We start from the raw sequence: 17,009 nt of genomic DNA, 5'->3' as shown, positions 1-17,009 counted from the left end.
TTTGGGCCTCACAACAACCCTTTAAGATATGTACTATTAATACCTCAAATTTATAAATGAGGAGGTCACACAACGTGGAAGCCAGGATTCAAAGCCGGGCAGTCTGGATCCAGGGTCTGTCCATGTAAGCACCACAGAATACTACCTTATACTTCCTTATCAATGACTTTATGATCTTGCCTATATTATGTACACATTATCTTTGAAAAGTTTTAAACATTCTTGGGTGGAGACTGTGATGAAGAAAAGGCCATCAGAAAAGGGACGAAGAAGTTAGTCAAAGATTCAACTTTATCTGGAATGCGGCTTTCTGTCCTCACTCTTTAAGGGTTTTTAAATTATTAATTTAAATTTGCACAGCTGATACATGAAAATCTCTCCTTGCAAAACACCAGAACCTTTAAGATAAAGCTAGACTCTTTTTGACTATCACCTCCATTCCTGGCGCCTCTCGCCTTCCTTCGCCAGGTTAATCAGTACTGTTTGCTTTACTGTGCCACTGTCAGGCTTTGCTCTCTCTCTGCGTGCGTGTGTGCGTGCGTGCGTGTGTGCGCGTTTCATCATATACACACATATAAACTTACATGGTTTCTGCTGATTTGTTAAAAATGTGATTTCCTACATCTCTGTTTTTTTTTTAACAAAGAATATGTACTATACTTGGGTAATTTGGAAAATATTTGCTTTAAATTTCATTGTTTAAAGTGTACAGAAGTGGTGTAACCTGGGATAAGCTTCCATGGCCTTGTTAAGGCCACAGCTTCCTCCTCACAGAACCTAGATGAAAGGCTCCTTCCTCCCGGGGCTGCTGGGAGAGGTGATGCTCGGTACTGCAGTGAAGTACCAGGCACAGTACCTGAGCTCAGGGAATGGGACTTGTTATTTTCTCATTCACGTTTGGAAACTCTCTCCAAGGGATGCTCTGTGATTATGTTCGGGATTTTTCCTTCATGTTTTAAAGTGGATTGGCCACTAAGAAATGAAAACCAGAACACCCTAGGAGCAAGAGCTGCAGATTTGGGGCCCACTATTTACCTTATCTATTTTAACCCAATAAAAAAGGCAGTGATTTAAAATTTAAGATCAGTTGTGTAGGTTAACTGTTCACAACACCTGCTCTTCCTTCTATTACTTATTGTTCACATAATTTGCTCATTTTACTGAGACAAAGAAAGCGAGAGTGACTTAAATTTATTTTTCTTCTGAAAATAACCAGAAAACTTTGGAAGGATGAGATTCAAGGAAACAGTTAAGATAAATATATGGCTTATGAGTTCCACCTAGGAGAAAAGGGAATGGGAAATAGGAAAGCCCCCTTTACACAGCATACATGCAACATGTGTGCTTTGCTACGTCACGCTGTTCCCAAGACCACGCCGTGAGCCAGGTCACAAGTGGACGTGTTTCACAAAAGTCCTTTCAGAGCGTCCTGTCATAAGCAGCTCTCGCAGGGGGAGGTGGGTAGGACAGACTCATCTCATATTCATCCCTATGCGGAGAGGGCAGCACCACAGACAGCTACCACTGCCCTGAAGTGCTTCAAATTTTATAGAATTCCTTGTCAGTTTACACTAATTTTTTCCTCTACAACCCAAAGCACAGGAGAAGTCATTCTCCAATTAACTTTAGGGAAATAAAACAAAGCAGAGAAGATACAATTATGTGTCTAGAGTCATGGAGCTGGCAGTTCAAAGAAGATTCTAGAAACACCCGAGGCCTCCGGACCGTCAGCTCTTCCCTAAGTTGTCGGTCCCCTGCCTCGTTTTCCTAGGTGGACAGTTGTTCCTTCTTTCCTCTGGGGCCAAAGCTGAATGTGACTGCTTTGCTTCACAGATGTTATGGCTTTCTTTCCAAAGACTCAGACTCAGTTCATAAGACTGACTCATGGTTTTCTACAAGTTCATCCTCCAAAGGAATGGCTATTCTGTATAATTAGGCTCAAAGAGTTAAGTCAAGCTTCAACACATAACTTTAAAATACTGTAACCAGAGTAGTAATGGATCTAGCATAGAATACATTTACAGGCAACAAAGAGAGTGTGCGCCAGGTGTCCACCAGGGAAAAGGCAGTGAACGAATGTTAGTGGAATGAATTAGATCAGCCACGACACCATAATCTGCCATGCTTTTCTGGTTTTTAATTGGCAGACGATGATAATTCCTGCACTTCAGGCTAAGGACAAAAAAGCTAGTATAAATTGGAAAAGCGTTTTGTAAATTTTCCAGTGCAATGGGTATGCTGGTGGAACCTGTCTACAATGCTAGCTATTCCAACCGGAATATTTATGGAGCCTGGGAGCAATCAATCTGGATCATCAAATTGAAAGGCCGGGTGGAAGATGGGCTTAAAATCAAAATCCTGCTCTATGGGAGAAAAATAATGCCACCTTCCAGATTGGTTAAAACCTTTCTGATGAGTTTATTAAAATAAACAGAATATAATTTATTTTGTTAGGATAAACGTAACACCTTGAGGAAATCATAGTTGTAATGCAAACTTCCTTGTCTCTTATAGGAAGAAGGTCCAAAACTGGATACTGAAAGCTTACAAACAGGGTGGAACTTTTGGAATGACAGAGTAAGGAGTGCAGTGGGCCGCTCCCCAGCAAAACTGCATTTTAACTGGTGGGCATTATTTAAAAGAACAACAACATTTAACGTCTCTGGAAACTGTCTTAAGATCATCTAGCAAATAGAGAAATATTTATTCAAGAAAATCGACTAAATCTCCAGAACAGGCATTTGGGGCAAGATCTGGTCCACCACTCCCCACCCCACCCGCTCAGTGCTGCAGACGAGAAGACAGGGGCTCCCTTTCCCTCCTGACCCTGGAAGGGTCAGGCTGCCCACAAGTGCAGAAGGTCTACTCTGGGCAGGCAACACAGAGGACCGATCTCCTTTCCTCTACCCGGTCCCCACTCATTTGGTGGAAGCTCCAGTCCAAGCCGAGCCAGCTGTGAATGCTGGGCCCTGATTGCTCCCACCCAGGTACAGGGTGGTTTCTAGGGTAGTGGTTTCATGGCAGGAGGGCTAAGTCAAGTAGACCAGGGGCTGCCACCACCCCTCCCGCCCAGGGTGTCACTCTGGGAAGAGTGGGCTCCCAACTCCAGCTCCAGTGACACAGGGGTTCTACTGCAGGAGGAAAAGCACATCCTAAGGACAAAGAGATCCATGACTCTGCCTGAGGGGACTAATTCTACGTGTAACCGAGTATAGAGAACCTCACGTCTAAGAGCATTATCGAAAAAAATGGAAACCTTTGATGAAAAACAATTAAGGAGAGGCCCGGAGCTCTGATACAAGCAGAAGGGCACAGTAGGCAGAAATTTAATAGAGAACCAGGGACAGCCAAGAAAGCCCTCCTGGGATTATAGTCAACGGTGGGAGTCGGGAAGGCTGTGCACAAGCTCTAGGCTGCATCTACCCAGGAGCGGTCAGAGCAGGTCACGGGGCAGACATGACAGCATTCCCAAGGCTGCACACAGATCCATCAACACAGGGGGGTAGCCTCACTGGCACAAGGGGGTTAAGCATAACCTCTGACCAAACACTGAGTGAACTATCCTTTCTCCACTGAGTCTTACTTTTATAGAAAATCAGTTGTCTGTTGGTTTGTGGGCCTATTTCTGGACCCTCTATTCTGTTCTAATCAACATTTTCTCTACCTTGATACCAATACTACACTGTAGTGTTAGCACTCCGAATTTCTTCTTCTTTTTCAGAACTGCTTTGGTTAGATCTTTTCAATTTTGATTGGGATTGCATAGCGACCTATCTGGAAGAACTGGCATCGCAACAATATGGAGTGCTCCAACCCATGAATGAGGTGCATCTCTTGACTTGTTTAGGTCTTATTTAACTGTTTCAATGTTTTATGGTTCTCAGTGTACAGTCCTGCATATCACTTATGCAAGATTCACGACTAAGTATTTCATATTTTTGATACTATTGCAAATCGAATTGCATTTTCAATTTCAATTTCTGATTGAATGTTGCTACTACATAGTGATACACTGATTTCTGGATATGGTTCCTGTATCCAGCAACCTTACTAAACTCACTTATTAGTTCTAGGAGATTTTTGGACACTCCATCAGATTTTCTACAGGCATTAGATAGCTAGCTAGCTAGCTTTACTTCCTTCTTCTAGCATATAGATTGCCTGTTATTTTTTTTTTCATGCCTTACTGCACTGGTTGTAATCACCAGTACAATGCTGAATAAAGAACAGGCATTATTTCCTTGTTCCTGATCTTAGTGGGGAAGCATTTGGCCTTTGACTACTAAGTTTGATATTAGATACAGGTATTTTGCAGATGCCCCTTGTGTCAGAGGTCCCCAAGACCACTCTCTAGTTCATAAGAGAACTCAGAAATTGTTCTACTCATGGTTACAGTTTATTACAGTAAAAGTATACAAAGTGAAATAAACACAGGGGGAAAAGTAGGTGGGATGAAGTCCAGAGGAAACCATGTACAAGCGGCCCCTCCCAGTGGAGTCCCACAGGACACACTTAATTCTCCCAGCAACCATGTGTGACAACTGCAAAGTGTTGCCTATCAGGGGTGTTCACCTGAGCCTAGGTGTCCAGGGTTTCTATTGGGAGTTGGTCATGTAAGCCTATAGCGCCTGTGTGAATGTCCTCAGCTGCTGAAGTTCCAGATCTCCAGAGGGAAGGAACTCACCATAAATCACACTGCTAGTATAAACTTTCTGGACAGACTGGTGGAGCATGGCTGAAGTTCTCAGGCATGCAGATACACTCATGAGACAAACCATTCCAGGAGTTCAGTTCTCTGGAGCTAGGCAAAGGACAGTCATGGAAACAGGCCTTTCTGGAGAACGTGCAAGGTTTGAGCAACCCAGGCCTGCTGAGTTAACCTTTTCTGCACACCCCATATCAGGCTGAACAAGTTCTCTTCTTGTCCAAGGTTGCTGAGGGTCTGTTATCAGGAATAGATACTGGATTTTGTCAAATGTTTTTTCTGCATGCATTGAAATAATCACAGTTTTTCATTTTAGTTTGCTTATATAATGAGTTACACTGATGCTGTTCAAATATTAAAACAAACCTTGTATTTTGGGGATAAACATCATTTGATAATGATGCATTAACCTTCTTATATACTGTTAGGTTTGATTTGCAAAAATTTTGCAAATTTTTACATCTATGTTCATTAGGGATATTGGTCTGTAGTTGTCTTATAATGTCTTTGACTGGTTTTGGAGTTAGGGTAATGCCAGTTTCATAGAGTGAGGTGTGAAGTATTGTCTTCGTTTCTATATTCTGAAAGTTTGTGCAGAATGGTATTATTTCTTCCTTAAATGTTTGTTAGAATTCACCAGTGAAACCACTGGGCCTAGTGTTTTCTTTGTGGGTAGGTTTTTTCTTTAAATTTAAATTCTTTGGTAGATACTGGGCCATTCATGTGATTTATTTCTTCTTGAGGGAGCTCTGGTAGTTTGTGTCTTAGAAAATATGGCCATTTCATCTCAGCTGTCACACTGACTGACATTAAGTTGTTCATGACATTCCATTATTATCCTTTAACGTTTGTAGACCATGTAGTGATATTCTCTCTCTCATTCTCAATATCGGTCATTTGTATCCCCTCTTTCCTTTTGGTTTCATTTTCTCTGTTGTTTCCACTTTAGTGCTTTGCACTCTAAACTTTACTTCTTTTCTCCTGCTTGAGCTTAACTTGCTCTTCTCTCATTTCTTAAGGAGGAAGCTGTGGTCATTGATTTGTGACATTTTTTTGACATAAGCATCAGTACAGCTATAAATTTCCTTCCAAGAACTGTTGTAGCAGCACACCACAAATTTGATATGCTTTCATATGTTCTATTTTCCCTTTTTATTCCTTTCATCAATGGGTTATTTTAGAGCGTGATATTTACCAATACTCGAGGATTTTACAGATCTTTCTTTTATTGAATTCTAATTTAATTCCATTTTAATCAGATAGTGTACTTTATAAGACCTGAATTCTTTTAAATGTATTGGGACTCCTTTTATAGCCCAGAATACGGTCTATCTTGTTAAATATTCTCTGTGTAGTTGAAAAAAATGTGTACTCAGCTGTTGCTGGTGTACTGGTCTATAAATATTAATTAGGTCAAGTTGGTTGATGATGTTCAAGTCTTCTACATCCTTGCTTATTTCTACCTACTAATTCTATCAATTATTCAGAGAGGGGTATTAAAATCTCCAACTATAATGGGATTTGCCTATTTCTCCTTACAGCTCTATTAGTTTTGTTTCATGTATCTTGACACTCTATTATTAGGTGTATAAATGTTCAGGATTGTTACTGATTAACAGACCTCTTTATCATTAGGAAATGACATTCTTTATCACTAATATTATCTCTAAAAACCTACTTTAATATTAACATACCACGCAAGCTTTCTCTCTAGTGTTAGCACTGTATATCTCTTTCGATTTATTCTACTTTTAAAAAAAAATAATTTATTTTATCTGTTATTTATTTTTGGCTGCATTGGGTCTTCATTGTCCCACGCAGGCTTCCTCCAGTTGTGGGGAGCAGAGGCTACTCTTCATTGCAGTGCACGGGCTTCTCATTGCAGTGGCTTCTCTTGTTGCGGAGCACGGGCTCGAGGTACGCGGGCTCCAGTAGTTGAGGCACGCGGGCTCAGTAGTTGTGGCTCGTGGGCTACAGAGTGCAGGCTCAGTAGTTGTGGCGCACAGGCTTAGTTCCTCCGCGGCATGTGGCATCTTCCCGGACCAGTGCTCGAACCCATGTCCCCTGCATTGGCAGGCGGATTCTTAACCACTGCACCACCAGGGAAGTCCCCCTACTTGTGTCTTTGCATTCACTGTCTGTTTCTTGTAGACAACTTACAGTTGGGTCCTGCTTTCTAATCCAATCTGACAATCTGCCTTCTAATTGGGGTGTTTAGAGCATTTATTTTGGTACGATTATTGATATGGTTAGGTTTAAGTTTATCATCTTGCTTTGTCCCATCTGTTCTTTGCTCCCCTTATCATATACCTTCTTTTCAGGATTCCACTTTATCTCCTTTGGTGGCTTATAACTCTTTGTGTGTCTACAAACACTGTTTATTTCTTCACTTTCCATGCATGCCAAAACCCACTCTAATTTAGCTTTTCTAGCTTCTGGGCTAATATCTCCCACCACCGTCTCTCTCTCTGTCTCTCTCTCTCTCTCTCTCTCACACACACACACACACACAAGGAGGCACGTGCTAGGATCTCCAATGAGCTTCAAGTTACCAAATCCCATGCACTTTTATCAGACCTTGTCTTATTTGACCTCTCAGTAACATTTCACAGTTTACCCACTGTCCTGTATTAACTTTTTTCTTGGTTTCCATGAAATCACTCTCTCCAGATCATCTTAGGTTTCTGGCCACAAACTCTCAATCCTCTGCAACTTTACTTCGGTTCAGCCTATAACTTGTAGGTTACTGGAGCTCAGTCTTGGCCCTTTTTTGTCTTTCTCGGCATCTTTAAAACATGGTCCTCAAGAATTAGGAAGTAGTTCAAAGGCATTTTTCACACAAAAAAAGTAATGAAATTTGATCACATACAGTTTGCAAAGCTGAAATGTAAGATTAATTACAATTTTCACAAAAATCCTTTTATTTTCATAGCATCTCAATATGTTCAGTCTGTTACTGAGTTCATATCGGCTAGTGTTCAGCAAATACAATGGTGTAAAACCAAATAAATTTTCACATAATCTTCTAACAGAGCCCCAAGTCAATTTGCTTTGTTGATAATGATAGAGAAAGGACCAAGACTAAAGGGGCATCACCCAGCTAAAACCAGTAAAAATCTGAATATTGCTGAGAAGCTGTCAATCCAAATTGAATGCCCAATTTAATTGTTGTAACGAAAAAAAATAAACTACTGACAAAATTTCTTTATTAAATGACTGTTGGAAGTCACATCTTATCAACGGCACACGACATAGAAAAGCAATTATTACCACTTGAGTGTTTCAACATGTTTAGTTTTAAAACTGAACAAACTACCGGAGCAAAAATACAAATCTGTTCTTGCAGTAGAGGTAGTATGTAACGGGGTAAAAATACTCGACAACTTTTTGTTCTGCTTGTGGGTGGAAGCTCACGGTACAAGGGAAGTCAGTTTTCATTCAGGCGATGGTATTTCTGTGAGGTGTGACACGGGCTGAAAAAGGTGCAATCCATTCAAAACTGACAGAGCATGAGCTATACGAATAGCAAGGAAAGGTGCGGCTGGGTTCCTAAAAGATGTTTTAAACGTCTGGGCCAGTCAGAAGGCACCAACGTGCCTCCTGATTGTAACCGAGTGTGGAAGGAAACAGTGAAAACCGAATACGAGCAAATCTTGGCAACTCAGAGCATGTGCTCTCGGATGCTGAGGAAAGCAACGGCAGTGTGTGCAAGATTACTCTTCCCACCTAAGTTTACTAGCTGTCAAGGACAGAAGTGCTGACAAGGGTTTCTGAAAGGAGGGATGAGAGAAAAACGTTTCTTCATGATGCTAATAATACCAATGGTCATTCTTGATTTCCAGAGGCCTACTGGAGTAGATGCTGAAATAGAGTCAGCAACATAAACAACTGGAACCTACTATTTCAAGGCCAAAATACCCCCAATTTTAACGCTGAGAGTAAGATACCAGATTTCTCCAAGTCAGCAAATGTGCTGCAAATTGCTCAGTTGCTGGGCTGTGGTTTCTTCCCAGAATCTGATGGTTTTCTTTACTCATCAGAGAGTGAGACTGACTTTACTATTGTGGCTGTATAAAGAGCACGGCCAACGGTACAAGAAAACAGGAACAGATATCTTCCGGAGACTGAAGTAGTCCCAGAATCCATTCACTCCCTGCTTCCAAACATTCCGGCTGGGTGAAACATCCACCCCTACAGTTATTTAATATTATAAGTGCATCAAGTTGGCAACTGCCACAGCTCTAGGTATAGCCCCAGAATTCCCACAATTTCTCAGTCTGTGTTTTATCTTGGTATTCCAAAACATCTAACAGGGCCAGCAAACGCTAGTTGCAAATCTTGACAATCTATAATTACAGCATGGGATTTCCTATTTTAATAGAAATATAGGGTAAAAAATTCAAGTGTCTGGGTCTAACCCACATCTCAAGCTACCTATCAAGTTAGATACTTTGTAAGAGGCTGCAAAAATGTCATCTTTTTAACAATAAAAACATTATTCATTTTTAAAATACGTAATATAAAATTAAAATAAACAATAAAATATTGTTTAAAATTGGTGATCTGCATGGGTGCTGAAAATTTGAGAAACACTGTCCTAGGGATCTCACTTGCTCCCAAGATTTTAAGCACCTTCTGTCTATACAGGCTGAGGCCATAAACAGCCATTTCTAGCCCGGCCTTCTCCTCTGAGCTCCACTCACTTATCCAACTGCCCCTTTGACTTTTTACTTGAATGCCTCACAGGCACGTTAAACCTATCAGAAGCCCCAAACCAAACTCCTGGTCCCCTCCACATCTTCCCCTTTCCCAGTCTCCCCATCTCAGTGGACATGGTCCTTCTTCCCGGCTGCCTGGGCCAGGAACCCAGCCTCCATCACTCGAAGTGCAGCCTGGGTTGATCCACTCCTGTCTCTCTCCCGCTTAGTCCAAGTCCCCTGCACCCTCACCCCGGACTACACTATAGGTTCCTAAGTGTCTTCGAACAGACCTTCTGATGCTCTCTGTGTACGTTTTGCTATTTTGTTTGTTTGTTTTTACATCTTGATTGGAGTATAATTGCTTTACAATGCTGTGTTTCTGCTGTATAACAAAGTGAATCAGCTATACATATACATGTTCCCATATCTCCTGCCTCCTGCATCTCCCTCCCTCTCTGTGTTAAGTTTTTAATCGCTGCTGGAACAAATTACCACCAACTTGGTGGCTTAAAGGAGCACAATTTCTTACCTTACAGCTCTGCTGAAGTCTGACGTGGGACTCACCGGACTAAAACCAACTAGTGATTCCTGCCTGGAGGCTGTCGGCGGGGGGCTGGGCGGGGGCAGGAATCTATTTCCTTGGCTTTTCCTGCTTCTAGAAGCTTATCACATTCCTTGGGAAGCTTCTAGAAGCTTATCACATTCCTTGCTTCGTGGTCCCCTTCATCTCCAAAGCCAGCAACCTTGCGTATGTTTGTTTTTTAAATTCATTTTTATTGGATTAGAGTTGCTTTACAATGTTGTGTTAGTTTCTGCTGTACAGCAAAGTGAATCAGCTGTACATATACATATATCCCCTCTTTTTCGGATTTCCTTCCCATTTAGGTCACCACAGAGCACCGAGGAGAGTTCCCTGTGCTCTACAGTAGGTTCTCGTTAGTTATCTATTTTATACATGGCATCAATAGTGTGTATATGTCAACCCAACCTCCCAATCCCTCCCCCACCGCCCTTGGTATTCTTGATTATCCTCACATCAACTCACTTCTGTCTGCATCTTCTATGGATACTTTTAAGGACCCAGCCTGGATAATCCAAGATAATCTCCCTGTCAGTAGTCAGGTGATCAGCAATCTTAACTCCCCTTTGCTCTGGGACCGAACACATTCCCAGTTCCCGGTGACGCGGACACGGTTATGGGTGGTAGGCCATCATCTGCCTCGTACACTCTCTAATAAATAACTCGTGTTCCACACAGCAGCCAGAATGATCTTTTTCAAAACGCAAGTATGTTCATGTCACTTCCTGTGTGAAACACTTCGATGGCCCCCACTCCTCCGAGGATAAATTTCAAATCCTAAACATGTACCACAAAGCCACACACGGCTTGTCCCTACCTACCTGCTGGCCCTAACTCCTGGTTCACCGCATTCCAGGCACGCAGGCTTCTCTCACAAGCTCCTTTCTGCCCCGGGGCCTTTGCTCAGGCTGTCTCGGCTGTCTGAACAGCCCTCCCCGCCTCCCACCCAGCCTTTCCGTGGCTAACTCTTGCTCAATCCTTCAGATCTCTGTAGAAGTAACTTTCACTGGGTGGCCTGAGCTGATCTCCAAGTCCAGCACTAGCTCCTCCTATTACATGTCACGGTACTTTTTCTTTCAGAGCTTCTACTACAATTGGAGCTCAGTGGTACTGTGTGATTATCGGCTTAACAGGTGTCGCCACCCTGCACAGACTGCAAATCAGTGTGGGCTGGGCCTGTTCTGTTCTGCTCACCACTGTAAACCCTGGGATTTAGAGCTGACTGGCTTATAGTAGGTGCTAAATAAATACATGAGTATTGTATTGCCCCCTGAGACATTATTTCCAAAGCAGGCCTAACTCTTAGAGGGGGAGCTGCATGAGCCAAAGACCTCGGCACCCTGCTTGAGCATCAGACCAGGTGGGTCACAATGGGCAAACTGCCTCACCCCATCCCTCAGGCCTCGACCACAAACACGTGCCTCCAGCCTGCTTCCCAAACTCTGTTTTCTCCCCTGATATCAAAAACTATTAGACTCATTCCTTAGCCTGTGCAGCATCTGCCGTGCCAACCCTGGGAAGAGGCCACAGTACTTCTCTCCTGCTCATGGGCTGCGTCACTAGCAAAGGTCCAGGCGCACAGGAGCTGGTGTTCCAGAAACGTCAAGGTTTCCTGCAGTTCGAGAACCCTTCCTTTAGCTCTGAGTCCCTGTGAGACTCTCCCACAGGGTCTTTTCTACTCACTTTAAAGCCCAGATCCTAAGTTGGACTGGGAAGAGTACCTGTTCTGGAGCCAGAAAGTTCTGGGTTTAGAACCTGGCTGCCCTCATTCAGAAAGTGCACCAACTTTGAGCCTTAGTCTCATCACTAAAAAAGAGAACCATCATTTATAAATCCCCACCTCAGAGGTACTGGAAGACCCCATGCGCTATTTAGACTGCCCCCAGCCGCCAAACACTGGCACGCGACACTCCTCTGTCAGCTCAGCCCAACCCACTGCTAGAACAATTACAAAGAATGCCACGAAGATGAAGCTGTCGGTTATGAACCTGTGAGCGTACGCTGACCCTGAGAACACACCTTCATAGACACTACATTCTCTAGAACTTTCACTGCCAGGAACACATCCTACCTCTGTCCCCCTCCAGCCCGAAGGTACGTCTATAGCATATGCTGCCTCCTCAGCCAGGATGTCCCACAGATGCCAGCTGCTGTCCTCGCAGCGCCCCACCCTCCTCTCGCGATGTCCTCACCGAGACGACCACAGGACATGCGCTTTGTCCACGTCACTCCTCCATCCAAGCTGTAGCGGCCATTCTCTCTCTCACTTCCGTGGCCTTTGGCCATGCTGCTTCCTCTGCCCTTCCCACAAGACCACTCCTGGGACTTGGACACCTAGCTCAAGTGTAACTTGCTTCAACAAACCTTCCCAGGCCCCCAGATGCCCTCTGGTAACACTGTCCCCACTCAAACTGTATCTCCAGGCCCTGGAGGGCAGGCTCTGACTTGGTCCAGGTTTGCCCTGCCCCTTCCTAGTGCCTGGAATGGTGTTTTCCAGACAATAGATGTTTATTCAGTGTTTGTTGACTGACTGCGTGAAATAATGACTCAGTGACTGAGGGAGCTGGATTTAGACCTACTGACTTTGAACTCCCGGAGGGACAACCAGTAGAGCTGTCCATCACCCAGTTCAGAAAGGGGGTCAGGACTAAAGACGTCCATTTGGCAGGTAGAGTCACTAAAGAGATATCTGAAGCCTTGGGGCTCACCAAAAAAGGATGTGCCGAGAGAAGAAAAAGGCTAAGGTGGCACATTTCAGGGGCAGAAGAAGGCAGTGCAGCTCACCCAAGATTATGATTCAAGGATGAATCATAGAAAGGAGAAATCCAAAGGAATACAGTCCCAGGAAATCAAAAAAAGAGAGTTCTGAGAAACACCTCCGGTGGCATTACTGTTGCAAAATGACAGAAGAGAGTGAGGTGTGCAGGTGGCCGCTGGGCGAGGTGATTCGGAAACTCTCGGTGACCCCCTAGCAAGTCAGGTGCTGGGGCAGAGGCGGGGCTGGGGGGGCTGAGGTCTGAGTACGAAGGACAAGAAGTATAAGACTATTCTCTCAAGAGGCTGGACAGAGGAAGGAGAGAATCACAGTGCCAAGCGAGCGTGGAAGCAGCTGTGAATATAAAATAACAGAGAAAAGGGAGGCTCAGCGGGTAAAGCGCTGGACCGATTTACAAACGTTATCACTGCCCCAACCGAGCGGCAGGGTGGTGGCAGAGAGGACACGGGTGCTAAACGACTCTGTGACTCACCCACCTGCGAGATCTTGGGGAATTCACTTCCTTCTCCTTTAGTTAACTCATTAGATTGTTCTAATCGTATGAATTAATAAGCGAAAAGGAATTTTGAAGAGTTTATCACTCTTTACAAAGTAAGGTCCTATCACTGCAACAGATGATTTGTTATCGTAACAGATGTTTGTCATTTTTCATTTTCTGTCGTCAGAGAGAAATTGAAACTCCCTCCTATGTAATGCTGATACTGACTCCGTTTCCTGCAAAGAGGGGGAAGACAGCGGCAAAGATACAGAAAAAGGCAGGGCAAAGTCAGGGTACACAGAGTCAAGGCAGTGACGGCATCCCCTCCAACTCCTTCCTACAGATCTGCCATTTTCATACACTGGGGGACATCAGTCCAGGGCCATGCCCCGCCCCCCCGCCAGGTGGGTGGAGAACCGCCAGGATCTCACACCAAAACTGAGTGCCTGAGCCCTGTCAACCTGCTTCTGCCTCGGCAGGGACCTCAAGGGGCCTGGTCGGTGACAGGCTTGAACAGAATCATCACTGACCTCATGACTGTCTTGAAAAATAAAATAAAATGGTGTACTGAGATAAAGTTTATTTATAGCTCCTTGGTTATCCGCCCAAGAAAATGTTCCAAGTTCAACGGTGATTTTCCATACTCAAACCATGTCATGGAGACTTTCCACGTAGAAGGGGTGACTGCTTCTGAGCATTATCACGGCCAGAGTCAGTGTAGTATTTACTCAAAACCCTTCGAGCGGAATACAGTATCACACTGAAGGCGTATTTGCAAGAGGAGATAAATTTGCAGATCACAGGTGGCATATCAAAGTCATGGAAGCTACTAAAAAAATAGAGGGAGAAACTAGCAGAAGTCTTCAGTTAAAGCAGCTCTCTGGCCCTCCTCCACAAAGCAGAACTTATTGTATCATTCAATGGGAAGAAATGGTAAACAGTAATTTAAATTGGTGGGTAATACAAAAGTCATCTGTGTTTATCTTTAGGATGCACTGTGGGTTTTGTTTTCATCTTTCCAATTGTGTTTGGCTTAGAGAAACATTAAAATTAATTTCCATCCCACAAGCACAGCTGGACAGACTATTCAGATGCCTCTTCTAGTGAAAGAAACTAACAAATTACGAGAGGAAATCCATATGCAGAATGTTCACTGTCCTTACTGACAACATCCATATGCTCAGAGGAAGAAACACAGGAGCATTAAGATCTATCAGAGCAGCGTGATGAGGGTCAAAAGAAGAATGTGGGCTTGTAGGTGGAAGGTTCGCCACTATTAACAAAAGTCAGTCTGCTCTACTGAAATCAAGCAAAATCATTAGGGAGATTTCAGAGAAAACCAAGCTTTCCTTCCAAAGAAGTGAGATAATGCTGTAACAAAGCAAATATATGAGATACTCATTAATGCCTTTATAATCCTCACAAACACATGAGTGACCCAGTAGCCAGTTCTGATGTATATATATGTGATGGAGGAGGGAGAATGAACAACGGGAGCAAAGGACTCTTTCTAGTACTGATGCAACCACTTTGTTAATTCAGTGGATATTTACTGAGTGCCTACTACATGTCAGGCTCTGTTCCCTAGTCTGAGGATATCGCAGTAAACAAAACAGACAAAAGTCTCTGCCCATATGGAGCTTCTAACATGGTGAAGGATTTAAGACATGTGACTTCGGGCAAGACATGTACTTGGATGACTAAAGGGTATCTTATGGAGAAGCCAGGAAGGAGAAGGACTGCCAATAAAAACTGAATACAACACAAACACACATATAATAATAGAAAATGAAACTTATTGATGACAGATAGCGACACTGAATATATAAGGAGAGAGCACATTCTCACAATTTGAAATTATCTTTGCTAAAATCGAAACCCAGCAATTACTTTCCTCTGACGTAGCCTTAAAGGATTGTATGTTTGAACCAAAAAAAAAAAAAGGGGGGGGGGTCTTAGATAATGATCATCGCTATTCGATGGCCTGGGATGTAACCATGATACGCAACCAAAAAATTCCAGACCAACAGACTAGTTTCTACCGGGTAAAACCGTAAAAACAGAAGCAAGTTTACGGACAAACTCTCTAACTTATCTGGAAATATATGCCAGGAATGGGAAAAAAAAGAAGTAATGATTATAGCAAAGGAGTTACTGCAAATATGGAAACAGGGTTATTAAACTAAATTTAGGAAGTTATCTCAGCACGTGGGGTAGTTGCACATATTTAGGCCAACAATTTGCTGATACGTGATTCTGCCATTTTCCCAGTCAACTCAAAGGCGTATATAGTGTCTATTTGCCGTGTAACTAGGCGACTTCAATTCTAACAGATTAATGGAATACTCTTGGCAAGCGGATTCCACTCTTTGAGGGCGGCATATTAAATAAATAAATGTACAAAAGCAAGGTAAACAAAAACGCATGCAGACACAATGCAAATACCGGAGGGAGACACAAGACTTGCAGTGGAAAAGCTCCAGGTCATCAGTTTCTGTCCACTGGAAAAAAAAAAATCTAAGAACCTCACCATCTAGAGGCTTAGAACACACGCTCGACCACCCCAGTTTTCCATGGCTGTCCACCAGGAAGGGAAGAGGAGCCCCGGCGGTTCCCCTTAGGCCCGGAGGGCGAGTCCCCTCGCTTTGGACGGGGATGGGGGTGGGGCTGGCAGTACACCTGAGCCTAAGTCAGTCACAGGTCCGAAGCCTAGGAACTCCAGCCAGAGAGCAAAACGCCAAGTTTACAAAGACGGTGGAGGGACGGGGGCGGAGAAACCACAGCGAGTCCAATCAGTGGGACGGGACAGCCGCACGGCTCTGGGAACCCACCGAGCCGTCTCCACTGCTCGCAAGGCGACTGCCCGAGCCGCCGGGGCCGGGGCCTTCGCGTCCCAGGAACTCACCAGCCGGTCTGCGCGGCCTGGGGGGGAGGGCGTAGTTCCCGGGAAACCCTCCCGCCCTCTCCCATCAACCCCGCCCATCGGTCCGCCCCGTCCCGCCCGGCTACTCACCGGATTCGCTTCCCACATAACGGTGGCGAAATCGAGCGGAGAGAGCCTGGCGGAAGGGGCTGGCCACGGGGTCGGGGTGCTGGGTTTTTCCCGAGGGCCCAGGGAGCGAAAGAACGGAGAGACAACCTCCACGCAAGCCTCCCCGTCATAAGCCGGCGTCTTCGGACCCCCTCGAACCTCCCGACTTCCGGCCGAAGCCGGCCAACCAGCGCCAGCCCCGCCCCGCCCCCGGAAGCTCGCCCCCGCCAGTGCCTCTCCCTTCCGGCCTCGGCGCGGAGTGGGCGGGGTCTGTAATGCGGTTGTTAAAGGGCTACCAGCCCAGCCACCCTCCAGGGCTGCATCCCTTCAGCAAAGTCCCCTCCAAGTGATCCTCAAGCCTCGATATTTATTGATGACCTCCGATATTTATTGATCACCGTATAGGGAGTGTAGTGGCCAAGAGGCAGACAGGCCTGGGAATTAATAGCTTGTGGGACAAGCTTCCGACTCGGTTTCCTCGTGCTCAGGGGTGATAATAATAGTATCTAAGCGTGTGTAGTGTGCTCATTGAAGGCACCTAGCATGGTGTTTGGTATACAGTAAGTGCTCAATGAGTGACGGTTATTTGCCAGATACTGACACTGTGCTAGGCTCTGCAATGAGCAAGTGACCCATATGCAGTCCTCATGGAGCTTAGAGTCTAGAGAAAAAAGTAAGAAGTAATTTAGATAAAATTAAAAGGTGCAGGATGGTCTACAGGTAGTATGGCAAGTACAGG

General features: G+C 44.5%; 1 protein-coding gene across 1 annotated transcript in view; it reads right to left on the bottom strand.

Moving 5' to 3' along the window:
* Nucleotides 1-16,456, bottom strand: part of PARP11 (poly(ADP-ribose) polymerase family member 11) — a 36,084-nt gene extending 19,628 nt beyond the window's left edge. Inside the window, exon 1 of the mRNA XM_032645031.1 lies at nt 16,253-16,456. Within this exon, the coding sequence (XP_032500922.1) occupies nt 16,253-16,270 (18 nt within the window). The 5' untranslated portion in view covers nt 16,271-16,456. The remainder of the gene's footprint in view (nt 1-16,252) is intronic.
* Nucleotides 16,457-17,009: the final 553 nt, after the last annotated feature.

The sequence above is a fragment of the Phocoena sinus genome, chromosome 10 (genome assembly GCF_008692025.1).
Source record: "Phocoena sinus isolate mPhoSin1 chromosome 10, mPhoSin1.pri, whole genome shotgun sequence".
Taxonomy (NCBI): Eukaryota; Metazoa; Chordata; class Mammalia; order Artiodactyla; family Phocoenidae; genus Phocoena; species Phocoena sinus.
Note: the sequence above shows the minus strand (reverse complement) of the source record. Positions and strands in the feature narration are given on the sequence as shown.